The sequence below is a fragment of the Vidua macroura genome, chromosome 11, assembly GCF_024509145.1.
Source record: "Vidua macroura isolate BioBank_ID:100142 chromosome 11, ASM2450914v1, whole genome shotgun sequence".
Lineage (NCBI taxonomy): Eukaryota > Metazoa > Chordata > Aves > Passeriformes > Viduidae > Vidua > Vidua macroura.
Window position 1 is genome coordinate 15,858,357 of NC_071581.1, and position 12,645 is coordinate 15,871,001.

The following is a 12,645-nucleotide window of genomic DNA, read 5'->3' on the forward strand; positions in this document are numbered from 1 at the left end:
TTCACAAGGAACATCAAGTCCAACTCCTTACCCTGCCCAGGACTGCCCCAAAAATCACACCATGTGTCAGAGCATTGTCCAAATACTTCCTGAAGTCTGGCAGGTTTGGTGCTGCAAACATTTCATTTCAGTGCACCCGCAGACAAGCAGCAAGAGCAGTGGGAAAACAGAATCATAGAAGCAGTAAGGCTGGAAAAGATCTCTAAAGATCATCGAGTCCAACCACTAACCCAGCACTGCTGTGTTCACCACTAGGCCTTGTCCCCAGGTACCACATCCCCACACCTTATGAGCACTTCCAGGGATGATGATTTCACCACTGCCTGGGCAGCCTGTCTCAGCGCCTCGCCACTTTTTCCATGAAGACATTTGCGCTAATATCCAATTTAAACCTCTACTGACACGACTTGAGGCCATTTCCTCTTGTCCTATCATTTGTTACCTGGGAGAAGAACCTGATCCCCCCGGCTCACCCTGCTGTGAGGGACTTGTTGAGTGATAAGGTCCCCCCTGAGCCTTCTTTTCTCCAGGCTGAGCTCTCCCAGCTCCCTCATTAGCTCCTCACCAGACTTGTGCTTCAGACCTTCCCCAGCTCCGCTGCCCTTCTCTGGGCTCGCTACAACACCTCCATGTCCTTCTTGTAGTGACCTTTGCAAACTTTTGTTGTCATTAGCAGTCAGTGGTGTAGGTGCACATCACTGGTACATCTACCCTTGGCACATCTACCCTTGAATCCTCCAGGTACCTGAAGGTTTCCAGTTGTACCTGAAGGTTTCAAGGGTAGAAGAAAACCCGCGCAAACCCCCGTTTGTGGTGTCCGTTTTGGCTGGGACACCTCATGTGCAGGGATAAATATTTACCCCGTAATTCCCGACTTTTCATCCCAGCCCTCCGCCGCAGCGGGCACGGGCCAGCTGCGGGTTTTGGTGACGCAGCCCCGGCGGCCCCCCCGGCCCGGCCCGGCCCGGCCCGCACCTCTGCTGGCCCTGGGGAGGTTTTCCGCCGGCTCCAGCGGAGCGGCCGAGCGGAGCCCGGCTCCGGTGGCCGTGCCGGCGGCGGGCACAAGGAGCTCTTTATGGGTGTGCGCACAGCGGCTGCTTTGTGCGAGGCTCTGGCCGGGCGCTGGGCTCAGAAGCGTTCTGTGTGCGGAGCGAGGGGCGGCCCGGAGGCGGCGTGTCCTCCGCTCACTGTCCCCAAAGGCCCTCGTCACCTTTTCAACCCCCAGCTGCTCTCCCTGCGCAGGGGTCTGGCCGTGCTGGCGGTGACAGGGGGTGCCCAGGGTGTGCGGCGCTGCACCCCACTTGTTCTCACAGCCCACCCTCCTCCAGATGGGTGCAGGGGGACAGCTCGAGTGCTTGGCCAGCTGGGGAGCTGCAGTTTTGACCAGCTCGTGTCAGAGCTGCTGCAGAGGGAAGCCTCCTGCACACAAGGTCGCTCAGACCCTGTCACTATCCCCTGCTCACCAGTGCCAGGGAGCCCTGCTGTGCTTTCCAGGCACTGCCAAGGCGGCTGAGGACAGTCTTGGCTGTGCAGGATGTTCAGGGCAGCATGTTGGAAGTTGTGCCTGCCCATGGTAGTGGAGTTGGCACAAGATGAATCCCTTCCAACCCAAAGCATTCTGATTCTCTGTTAGCCCATCTCCCATTTTTATGCTGGGGGACTCTTCAGCATGGCCCCAGGAACAGCGGTGCTGGGAGGGGCATGGACACTGCAGGACTCTGGATGGGCTTGGTAGCTCTGTTGGTAGCTCACCCCAAGCCCTACAAGGTGACCCTGCCATTAGCACAGCCACCAGCTGTCCCCAGGAGCCTTGCCCCAGAAGGACAAAACATAGAGCAAGGAGGACACCCTTCCTACAGCCACTTTTCTTTTATTAGAGATTACAAGATGCAAGAAGCTGAATCTGCATGCCAAGTGCTGTTGGCTCACTCTGTCTTTCCCCTCTGTGTGCCATGTGGGCAGAGAGGAAGGGGCCTGGCAGAGGCAGGCCAGTCCTTCCATTGGCCATGGGGTTTTTCCTATAGGGACCCAGTTTTTGCTGTGATGGCTATTAGAAAGCATTATGGCAGAGGGATTTTTGTCCCATTATGTCCAATGGGACAAAAACTGGGACCACTGAGCTGAACCTGCTCCATTCCTCCCCAGGAGAGGCCCTGGCATGGCCCCACACCTGCCTCCAAAGGGAATCAAAACACATACGGGGACACAAAGGCTGTGACCTTGAAGATGTGCTTGCCCAGGAGGACTTTGTGGGAGAACTCGCTCATCTCCAGCTCCACCTCCAGCGTGGCTGGCCCCGCCACGGGGCTGGTGAGCAGCAGCTCTCCCGTCTGCCGGTCCGAGCGCCGCACGGCGAAGACGCCCTGGCCCCGTCCGCCCGTGATGGCAAAGCGCAGGCTGTCCCCCACGAAGCGGGTGGTGGACATCTTGAAGAGGACTCGGGGCACAGTGCGGTTGGCCTGGAGCGGCAGGTAGTGGAAGGAGATGGAGCTGGCAGCCAGGTGGCAGGCTCGGCTGTCCATGGGGCACGGGTTCCTCTCGCACTGGCTGCCAGGAGAGAAGGGTGTCACCGCTCAGTGCCGTGGTTTGGCTCTCAGGGAGCTGCCCTCATCCTTGCACACAAGCCCAGCCTGTGCCACAGGCAGCATCTCCAGCCCTGCTGTCGGTCCTGTGCCACATCCAAGTGTGCCCATCATCGGATTTCTGCCTCATCCCTGTTTCTGCCAGGAAAATGCCATGGCTTGCAGGGACACAGCTCTGAGGCTGGGACTGGGTGGGTGCCACAGTCCCAGCTGAAGGTCAGGGATGTGGCCAGATGTGGCTCCTGAAGAGGAATCTGTCAGGATCAGGGATGCTCCTCTATTTGGGTAGCACAAAGCAGTTTAATCTCAAGAGTGGGATGGCTGGGACTGCTGAAAGGCAGCTCAGGCCACCACATGGATGTGCAGCAGAGGAAAATCAGCATCATTCCCCTCAGGCTGGGGCTCTGAAAGGGGCCAGGATCCTGGATAAAGCCACCACGTATTGGGGTGCTCCCACCTGCACCCCCAGCATCCCAAGACCATCAGGGAGCATGCCAAGCACACCTGAGCACCCATGTGGCAATTTGCTACCAGTGCTGGCTGGTACTCTCCCTGCTGCCCCTGGGTGACACAATACAGCCCCCAGCCCACAACAGGACCCTGGGACAGGGCACGACACGGCCCAAGCCACGCACAGTAGGGTACTCACAAAGCAGAGGTCTTGACATAGCTGGTGTTGTGGCGTGGCGGGGGGCACTTGGGGCGCACGCAGCGGTGGCCCCCGAAGGTGTTGATGCAGAGGTCACCCTGGCTGCAGTTGTGCTGCTTCCCAGCGCACTCATTCACGTCTGTGGTGGTGACACGGGGTGAGGGGGGCTGTCCCCACTGCATCCCTCTTCCCGTGGGAGGCTCCCCGCCCTGCACCCTGGGTTCTTACCCTCACAGGCATTGCGGTCGGCATGGAGCAGGTACCCAGGGGGGCAGAGGCAGCGGTAGGAGCCAGGGAGGTTGAGGCAGTCATGGAGGCAAATCTGTGTCTCGGGGCTGGACTGGTAGAGCTGGCATTCATCCACATCTAGGGTGGACAAAGTGAGGAATGGCCAGAGGTCCCATTGCCACCAAGCCTTGGTTCCCCACCCTCCACCATCTCACCATCTTCGCCCCCCTTTTACCTTGGCACACACCACCAGGTTGCAGCTGGAACCCGCTGTCACAGCTGCAGCGCCGGGAGCCCGAGCGGCCCTCGGCACAGCGGGGCTGGCGGCTGAAGGAGGTGTTGCTCAGTGTCACCCAGTCTGCAAGGGACAGCAGGTGTCACATGCTGGGGCATGGGGAGATGGTGGGGGCCAAGATACCAGGGGCTGCCAGGGAAGGGGGAGACAGGTGCAGCACAGCCAGGTACTGTCCCCATGAGAATCCCCATCCTCCGCAGCCCAAACCCAGACACCTACAGGAGTAGATGGGGCTCTGGCAGCTGGGGCCTGACCAGCCTGGGGGGCAGAGGCACGTGTAGCTCTGGTTGCCATCCACGCAGGTCCCGCTGTTGGCACACGGGTTGCTGGAGCAGTCATCAATACCTAGGGAGAAGGAGCTCGTGAGCATCAGCTGGAGAAGTGCATCCTTGTCCAACCCCAGTGCCCATTGCTGCAGCCTCTGGGCAGAGCAATGGAACCCCACAGCTCAGGGTGACAGAGGGGCCCGTGGGGAGGGCAGAGCTCATGGCACCCCAACCCTGTTCCACTTCACTTCTGCAGAAGGGTTGGGTGCCGCTCCAGGTGCGGTTGTGCCGGCAGGCGCGTGTCTCCGAGCCCACCAGCCGGAAGCCGGCGTCGCAGATGAAGTGAACCTCGTGGCCCACCCGCAGGCTCCGGCCCAGCATCCGTCCATTCAGGGGCACTGCCAGCTGCGGACACATCTCTGTGGACAGACAGACACGGGTGGGGATGGGCACTGCCAACCTGCAGCCAACCCCAGCCTGACAGGGAGCTGGGGGTCCCTTGCCCAGGCTGTTTGTGTGGGGCCAGGGCTCAGAGCTGGCCCCATGGGATGTCACCCATGGTGGTGACCAGCCAGGATTACCGTTGCTTTTGGTGGCTGGTCTCTGGAGGTGGCTCTGGAGGATGGAAAGCTGGTGCCGGAGCCCACGGGTGCCCTGCAGGTGGGCGGCCTCCTGTGCCACCAGCAGCTTCTGCATCTGCTGCACCACGCTGAGCGCCTGCTGCCGGTTCAGGCATTCCTGGGGGATCATCGAGACACCTCAATCATCTGCTGTGTTTCCCTGCCACCCTGCCACAGCCTGGGAGGACCCTTCCAAGCAGACAGCATCTTTAGGGTTGGTTTGGATATCCTGCCCTAGACAGAGCTCCTTCCCATCCTGGTTGAGGTCTGACCCTGGCTCCGTGTCTGTTCCAGCCTCAGCCCCCACCTCCTGATCCTGCTCTGGCACTTGGATGCTGTGGAGAAGCTGCATGCCCTGAGTGCATTTAACATCATCTCACTGCTGAAGCCCCATGCCCCTGGCCCTGGCAGCTCCACAGGTGCTGTGGCTGTGCTGTACCCCCCACTCCAGGCTGGTGTCGGGGTGCTGGGGTGTGAGAGGTGGGTGCTGAGCAGCCCAGAGAGGGAGATGTGCTGGGGGGCTGGAGGGGAGGGAATGCGGGTCCTTACCTGGGAGCTGCCGAGGGGCAGCTGCAGGATGCCCAGGGCCAGCCAGGCTGGCAGTGGGATGAGGAGCATCACGCCGGGGCTGACTACAGGGGCAAGACGCTGACGGTCCGTTTCTGCTCACAGCCGTGTTCCTGCACTCACAGGGATTTATCCGCAGCCTGTGCCCATGTGTTTGTTGGTTTTTCCCCTGCCTGAGGCCGAGCTGTAGGAAAGTTTCCCCTTGGCACTGGCTCTAGCCTCTCCCTTCCCTTCCCTTCCGTTCCTTTCCCTCTCTGCACATCAGAGGCTTTGGGGCCTTTCATGTCCCAGGGCCAGCAGATATCGGGGCCAGGCAGTGGCTGTCACGGTACTTACAGTGGTACTGGCGGTGCCGGGCTCACCACACGGCCAGTCCTGGCTCTGGGGCTCCCCGGCACGCAGAGATGCAGGATGAGGCTAATCCCGTGCACTAGCTAAGCCTGGGAAAGTCTTTTGGGAGAAAAGATGACTTTGGGGTCTGTGCGGGGGTTCTGCTCACCAGTGGGGCTGGGGCTACTGGGAAGGGTAGCCCAGGAATGCTGTGGACTCACTGGACTCATCACAGCTTTGCTGGGGTGAGCTCAGCCCTGGCTGGAGTTCAGAGGGGAACCCCAGGGTGCTGCTGCAGCCTGGAGCTGGGGTGCAGTTGGTGTTATGGTCTGCATTAACATAAGGGTCAGGGTTAATGTTAGAGTCAGCATTAGGGCTAGAGATGAGGATTAGGGTTAGGATTAGATTTGGGGTCAGGATTAGAGTTGGGGTTAGGATTAGCGTTTGGTTTGGAGTTAGCATTAAGTTTAATGTTTTGATTAGCATTAAAATAATTGTTAGGGCTAAAGTTAGTTTTTTTTGTTAGGGTTAATGTTAGTGTTAGGACCAGTGCCAAGGGTTCAGATCCTTATTAGCAGGAGGGTTTGTATGAGAGTTGGGGTTGGCATAAGCATTAGTGCCAGGGTTCAGGCCAGGGTCAGGTTTAGGCTGAGGGAACTGAAGCATTTACAGCTGGGTTTATGCTGACACACAGCTCAACCCTAACAGCTGGTGAGGAGGATGCTCCCAGTCCCTCCTGCCTGTGGCATTTCAGAATCCTGAGCAGGGATGTCTGAAGCCCTCACCTCTGCCCTGTGCCAGGGAAGCATCTGCCATGGGTTCTGTGAGCCCTGTGCTGGGGCAGAGCTCTCGTGGTGCTGTTGAGCCTCTCCTGAGCAGCCTGGGCTGTGGGACCCCTGCTTGGCTCCAGGTGCCCACCGAGACCCGGCCCCCTTGGGCCCAGCATCTCTCCCGCCGCCGGCCCCCCGGCTCTCACGTCCTCCCACCATGTAGCCACACTGCCCAGCTCTCCGGAGCGGGTATTTGGCTTCCTGCCTGCAGCGGTGTGTGTTACCTCCCCGGCATGTTTAATTCATGGGGCAGGAGGAAGGCTGGCAGCAGGGGCCCCCTTGCTGCCCCAGCCCCTTGGCTTCCAGTCTCCCAGTGTCCCAGAGTGGGTGCCGGTTGCGACCCCTGCTCCTGCTGCCTTCACAGCCCGACCCCGGCTGGGCACGGGGCTGGGGCAGAGGACGGAGGGCTGACCCCGCTGCGGGACATCCCGGCGGGGCTGCAGCCCGGGGCCCCGGGAGTTGTCTGCCACATTCGCTCCAGCGAGCAACTGTTTTGACAGAGCCATTACTCACCCGTCAAGCTTTTGTTCCTGCTGCCCAGCGGTGCCTGTCTGGAGTCCTGAATAGGATCAAATCCTGCAACCAGACACACGCACGCACGCAGGAGCGCGCGGCCGAGCTCGCCCCAAAGCCAGGGCTGCTGCGGGGCGGCTCGGCTCTCCCCAGCCCTCCCTCCGGAGCTTGGGGCTCTGCTCCCCCCATCCCGAGACCTACATGAAGCTCTTGGTCCTGCTGGTTTGCAGCCTCCTGGTGTGGAGGGTGGGTGAGACGAGGTCGGATGCTCCAGAAAAGTTGTCCCCGCTGGCTCCGGGAGGTAACTGGTGGAGGGGCTGCCTCTCCGGCGGCAGGGCTGGGAGGCTGCTGGTTTGGGGGATGAGTGCACCCTAAGCACCGTCCCCTTGGGCCAGACCAGATGTGTGGGGGACTGGGTGGGTGATGGACACTCAGGAATGGCAGTGGGGGGCTTGGTGGGTGATAGGGGCTGAGGACAGAATGGGGCTGGGAGAAAGGGCATGGACTTGGTGATGGGATGGAGTTGGGGGGCTCTGGGGCTGGTGTTGCAATGGAACCAGGGGGCTCTGGGGCTGGGAATGGGATGGAGCTAGTTATGGAATGGGGCTGGGGGTCGTGCAGCTGGTGATGGGGGCTAGTGATGGGTCTTGCCCAGTGGGGTCTGGATCCTGGCAGGACAGAGGCGGGGGGCAGAGGGGGTACATTCCTGGCAGCCTCAGCCCACCCGTGCGAGACAGGGGCCCAGCGGGATGCCCCCCCCCCCCCCCCTCGGCCCCTTGCCCCTTTTGTGCTCCCAGCCCAAAAGCTCTTTCTTCTCTCCCCTCAAGTCTCCATGGAGACCCGGGTGCCTTCCCGGTATCCCCGGCTGCGGTTGGACCCTTCAGGGGGAATTCCCACGGCCCTCTGAAGGGTCTGGCCACAGCCAGGGATACGGGGAGGGCACTTGTACCTCTCGGCCCCCTTGGCCCCTTCCCTATCCCCTGCTGTCCCCCCCAGCTCTCAGCACGAAGGAGACCTTCCTGGTGCTCTCTTTGCACAACAAGTTGAGGAGCAAAGTGCAGCCCCCTGCTGCCAACATGCAGAAGCTGGTGAGCCCCCTTGTAGGTCCCGTGTCCCCCACCTTCGATGTCACATCCACCTTCCACCCCATGCCTGGGGAGGTGGACAGCCCATGGATAATACACAGTAGTTTGCTTACACGCTAATGAAGCGGAAGAGCTGGCTGGTGTGGGGCCCCTGGGGAAGAGCATGTCACTGCCACATCCAGGGCACACCAAGAATAGGGCTGATCCCTTGAGGTGCCTTTTGGTGTCCCCCGTGTCCCTCTGAATTCTCCCAGTCACGCAAGGACACAGCAGGGCTGGTTCTTCGGAGTCCTTTGTGGGTCCTCCATTCCCCATGATGGCCCTTGATATTCCCCCACCACCTCACACCTGAACACACCAAAGGCAGGGCTGGTCCCTAGGGGGGTCTCCCATGTCCTGTGGTGGCCCTCAATGTCCTTCCATCACCCCCCAGCCGCCCACACCAGGGGCAGGACAGGTCCCTAGGGGTCCCTTGCCGCATCACCCGTTGTCGAGCCTCTGATGTCCCCCAGTCACCTCCTGGACTGACTATCTTGGTGGTCCCCGCTCCCCCTGGGGCTGTTCCCTGGGTGGCTGATGCTCATCCCCGCAGGAGTGGAGCGAGGAGCTGGGGCGGCAGGCGGGGGCACGGGCAGCCAGCTGCCTGGAGGGCCCCGCTCCGCCGCCAGCCCCACAGCTGGGCTGGAGCGAGGCGCTGCTGCCGGCGGGCGCGGGAGGCTTCGGGGCCGTGCTGGAGCTCTGGTTTGCTGAGGGACAGCGCTATGACTACAGGACCGGGCGCTGCGCCGGCAATGCCACCTGCCGCCACTACACCCAGGTGGGCATGAGGGGCACGGGGGGCAGCTGGGGACCGCGACCCCAGTGACAAACGCTCTCCCACAGCTGGTGTGGGCCACAGCGGGGCAGCTGGGCTGCGGCCGGCACCGCTGCCCCGGCCCCCACGGCCCCAGCGAGGCCTTCGCGTGCGCCTACTCGCCGGGGTAAGGGCTGCGGGGTGGGGCCGGGGCGTGGTGGGTGGGGCTGTGAGGGGGCGGGGACTTGCGCGGATGGGCGGGGCTTGGCGGTGTGGGTGGGGTCTCAACCAGGTAGGGGCATGGGTTGACCTATGGGATGTGCGGCGGGGGAGGGAGAGCTTGTCCCGGTGGTGGGTGGGACTTTGCACTGCAGTGGGTGGAGCTGGGTGATGTGGGTGGGGCTTGGAAATGCAAATAGGGCCGTGTTTTAGAAGCGGGAGGGTTTGGATGTTGTGGGCGGGGTTGTGTGTAGTAGTGAGCGGGGCTGAGTGCTGTGGGGACAGGACCGAGCGCTGGAAGTGGGTGGGGCTGGGGAACCGAGGCAGGGCGGTGATTTAGAAATGGATACGGCTTTGCAAGGTGGGTGTAGGCCTGCCCCAGAAAGGGGTGTGGCTTGCCCGGGTGGGTGGGGCATCTTCCTCCAGCTGCCTGTGGGGCCAGGGGCAACTGGGAGGTGGCCGGGACGCCCATCCTGCCCTACAAGCAGGGACCCTGGTGCTCCCTCTGCACCGCTGGCCTCTCTGGCTGCTTCAAGTCCTGGGACCACAGCGGCGGGCTCTGCGGTGAGTCCCCCCTGTCACCATGGCCTCTGCATGACCCTGGTGGTGCTGCCTCCACCCCTGATGCCCCGCTGTCGCTCTGGTGTTTGCAGAGGTGCCCAGGAACCCCTGTCGCATGAGCTGCAGGAACAGTGGGCGCCTCGACATGAGCAGCTGCCAGTGCACCTGTCCCCGCGGCTACACGGGCAGGTACTGCCAAGGTGAGAGGGCGCCGTGCAGCCTCCAGAGGCTTGTGCGTGGCTGCTGCAGGGCGTGCAGGTGCAGGGCATGCATGGGCACAGCCGGTGCAGTGTGGGCAGCGCAGCCAGCACAGGGGGCAGGGGCTGCCGAGCCCCCTGGCAGCTAATGCAGTGCTGTGCCCGCAGTGAGGTGCAGCGGGCAGTGCCTCCACGGAAGGTTCAGGAAGGAGGAGTGCTCCTGCCTCTGCGACGCGGGCTACGGAGGAGCTGAGTGCGGCAGTGAGTCTGCGCCCCCTGCACTGCTGTGATCCACAGGCAGGGGACCCCAAAGTGGGGCAAAGGATCCTCTGTGGGCCCATCTCTCCTGGCACAAAGACCCACCTGCTCCTGCTTGTGTCCCCAGCAAAGATCCATTTCCCCTTCCATGCCTGTGACGTGCGGATTGACAGCGACTGCTTCATGGTGTCCCCTGAAGCCGACACCTACTATGGAGCCAAAATTAAATGCCAGGTGAACTCCTGGGGTGCTCCGAGCATCTCTGGGCAGCTGAAAAGTGCTACCCACACTTGCAGTGCCTCTGGGCATCTCTCCTCTGCTTGGAGCAGTGCTGGGCCACACAGGTGGGGCAGACTCACTCCCTTCCCCACAGGAGAAAGGAGCAATGCTGGCCCAGATAAGAAACCAGAAGGTTCAGGACATCCTGGCTTTCTACCTCAGCCGCTTGGAGATGGGTAACAGGGTGACAGACACCGATTTTGAGACTGGAAACTTCTGGATCGGTGAGAGACAGCAGTAGGCAGGGTGCAGAGCGCCCGGGGTGCTGGCAGACATGCCAACCCAGGTCCTGGTCTCCCAGGTCTCACCTACAAAACATCCAAGGCTTCCTTCCGCTGGGATGTGGGTGAGCCATCCTCCTTCACCAGCTTTGCTTTTGGGCAGCCAGACAACCAGGGGTAAGTGGATCTAGAGGACACCAAACTCGGTATGGTGTCACTGCTGACTGGCTTCACCACCATCCTGGTGGGACACAGGTTTGGGAACTGTGTGGAGATGCAAGCGTCAGCCGCCTTCAACTGGAACGACCAGCGCTGCAAGACCCGAAACCGGTACATCTGCCAGTTCGGTGAGTGAGCGCCTGGGAGCCCTCCTGTGCCTTCCTGGGCGTGCTGGGCCCTGGAGGTGCCAATCCCCTGCTCTGCTGTGTCTGTCCCTTGTTGCCAGCCCTGCCCAGACCTCTGTGTCTTTCCTGGGGTGGGAGGCACTGACTCTACACACGCCATTGCAGCCCAGGAACACATCGCCCTGTGGCAGCAGGATCCCTGAGCTGGCAGCCCTGGGAACCGGCCAGCGCTGGCTGCTGTGCTGAACCTGGGGCTCAAGAGGACCCTGGTGCCGTGCAAAGCCCGGACTATGGCTCAGGAGGATCTCTGCACAGCTCACTTGTGCAGGGAATGAGGGGCTGAGGGGACCTATGGCACTGGGACCTGGCAAGAAGGGTTGTGCTGTACGTTAGCATCCCTGACACAGCATCTTCTTCTGCCCCTCACCTTCCTCTGTCACTATCACTCTGCAACACCCTGGGCAGATGTCCCTTGCAACAGCCAGGTACAAAAGCATCCTCCTCCACAACTGGCAGCTGGGCTGTGTCTGGACTGTGGGCTCAGTGTTACGAGGGGCCAAGGGGGCTCTTTGGGGGTGCAGACCTTGGCATAGCTCAGGGAGGCCCGGGCTCAGCTCTGAGCCATTTTCCTGACCTGGGTGAGAACACACTAGCCTGGTGGGTTTCTCACCATCATCTGGTCCTTCATCATCTGCCTGGTCATTAATAAAGACCCTCACTCCTTTGGGAAGAGCAATGTGTCTCTTTTTCCTCCCCTAAGACAGACAGACTCTCCTTAGCCACAGTCCACATACTGCCTGCACTGGATGGAACCTCCAGTTTCATCTCTGGAGTGAGTCCTGGAGTTGCTGGATCCAAAGCCAGCCTTGGCTGAACTTGTCTTCAGCATGTGGGGTTGCCTTGGAGAGATGGTGTTAGCCAAGAGATGTCCCTTCAGGCCCCAGGTCACAGCACCCCATGTGCTGGGTGCAAGCCCATGCCCCCAGCACTGGTGGGTGTCAGTGGGTGCTTTTGGAGGCGATGTGCCACCGCCCCCCTCCTGTCATAACAGCCCCACCCAGTGCTGGGCTGGGGTGGGAATGAAAATATCTTCATCCAGGGCGTTTCATGGGCTGTTGGTTGTGCACGGTCTCAGCCGAGGGAAGGCACCATCCACATCGCTGGGCTGGGCTTGGGGCCTCAGGCAAACTGGGCAAATCCCGGGTGAAACCCAGGGCGGCCAGAAGGGCAGGGCCCAGCAGGTGGGGGTGGGGGAGGATGGAGGTGGAAAGGAGCCCAGGGAGGATGAGGATGAGGCTGGAGATCCCGAGGGCAGAATCCAGCAAGTGAGGCAGGGGGATGGAGCTGGAAGGAGCCCAGGGAAGATGAGGTTGAGGATGGAGATCCCGAGGGCGGGGTCCAGCAGGTGGAGCGGAGAACGGAGCTGGAAGGATGAAGATGAGGGTGAGGCTGGAGATCCCGAGGGCGGGGTCCAAGCAGGTGGGAAGGGGCGGGAGGATGGAGCTGGAAGGAGCCCAGGGAAGATAAGGCTGAGGCTGGCGATCCCCGGGGGACGGTGAGCCCGGTCCCCGCGGTGCCGGCAGTGGTGCGGGCAGGGACAGACAGCGGGGCTGCCACAGACCTCCGTGCGGGGCGTGGTGTCCCCTGCTGCGCCTCGGTGGTGCGGCCCGCGACCCCCCCCCGCCCGGCGGTGGCAGCGCCCGGTGGCAGCGGGCTCGGTCGGGTGCGGGGCGCGGGTGCGGGGCGCGGGGCGCGGGGTGCGGGGCGCGGGTGCGGGACGCGGGTGCGGGGCGCGGGGTGCGGGACGC

The 12,645-nt window shown here is 61.9% G+C and overlaps 2 protein-coding genes across 4 annotated transcripts; one reads left to right on the forward strand and one right to left on the reverse strand.

The window, feature by feature from the left end:
* Window positions 1-1,854: 1,854 nt before the first annotated feature.
* Window positions 1,855-5,924, reverse strand: LOC128812794 (fibulin-7-like). Of its 2 annotated transcripts, XM_053987428.1 has the most exons (8): window positions 5,190-5,924; window positions 4,602-4,758; window positions 4,269-4,439; window positions 3,974-4,099; window positions 3,695-3,817; window positions 3,460-3,597; window positions 3,232-3,370; window positions 1,855-2,547 (listed from the first exon to the last, which is right to left on the reverse strand). In XM_053987428.1, the coding sequence occupies exons 1-8, from the start codon at window positions 5,256-5,258 to the stop codon at window positions 2,187-2,189; spliced, it is 1,284 nt and encodes a 427-aa protein (XP_053843403.1). In that variant the 5' UTR covers window positions 5,259-5,924; the 3' UTR covers window positions 1,855-2,186. The 2 variants fall into 2 exon arrangements, with proteins under 2 accessions (XP_053843403.1, XP_053843402.1); XM_053987427.1 differs by having other exon boundaries at window positions 4,269-4,758.
* Window positions 5,925-5,987: 63 nt separating this feature from the next.
* On the forward strand, window positions 5,988-11,525 carry LOC128813034 (C-type lectin domain family 18 member A-like). 2 transcript variants are annotated; one of them, XM_053987773.1, is made up of 12 exons: window positions 5,988-7,181; window positions 7,877-7,968; window positions 8,558-8,782; window positions 8,848-8,945; window positions 9,420-9,541; window positions 9,631-9,738; window positions 9,904-9,996; window positions 10,121-10,227; window positions 10,367-10,496; window positions 10,574-10,670; window positions 10,749-10,840; window positions 10,939-11,525. In XM_053987773.1, exons 1-12 carry the CDS (start codon window positions 7,082-7,084, stop codon window positions 10,980-10,982), a joined length of 1,308 nt encoding a protein of 435 aa, XP_053843748.1. In that variant the 5' UTR covers window positions 5,988-7,081; the 3' UTR covers window positions 10,983-11,525. The 2 variants fall into 2 exon arrangements, with proteins under 2 accessions (XP_053843748.1, XP_053843749.1); XM_053987774.1 differs by having other exon boundaries at window positions 11,003-11,525.
* Window positions 11,526-12,645: the final 1,120 nt, after the last annotated feature.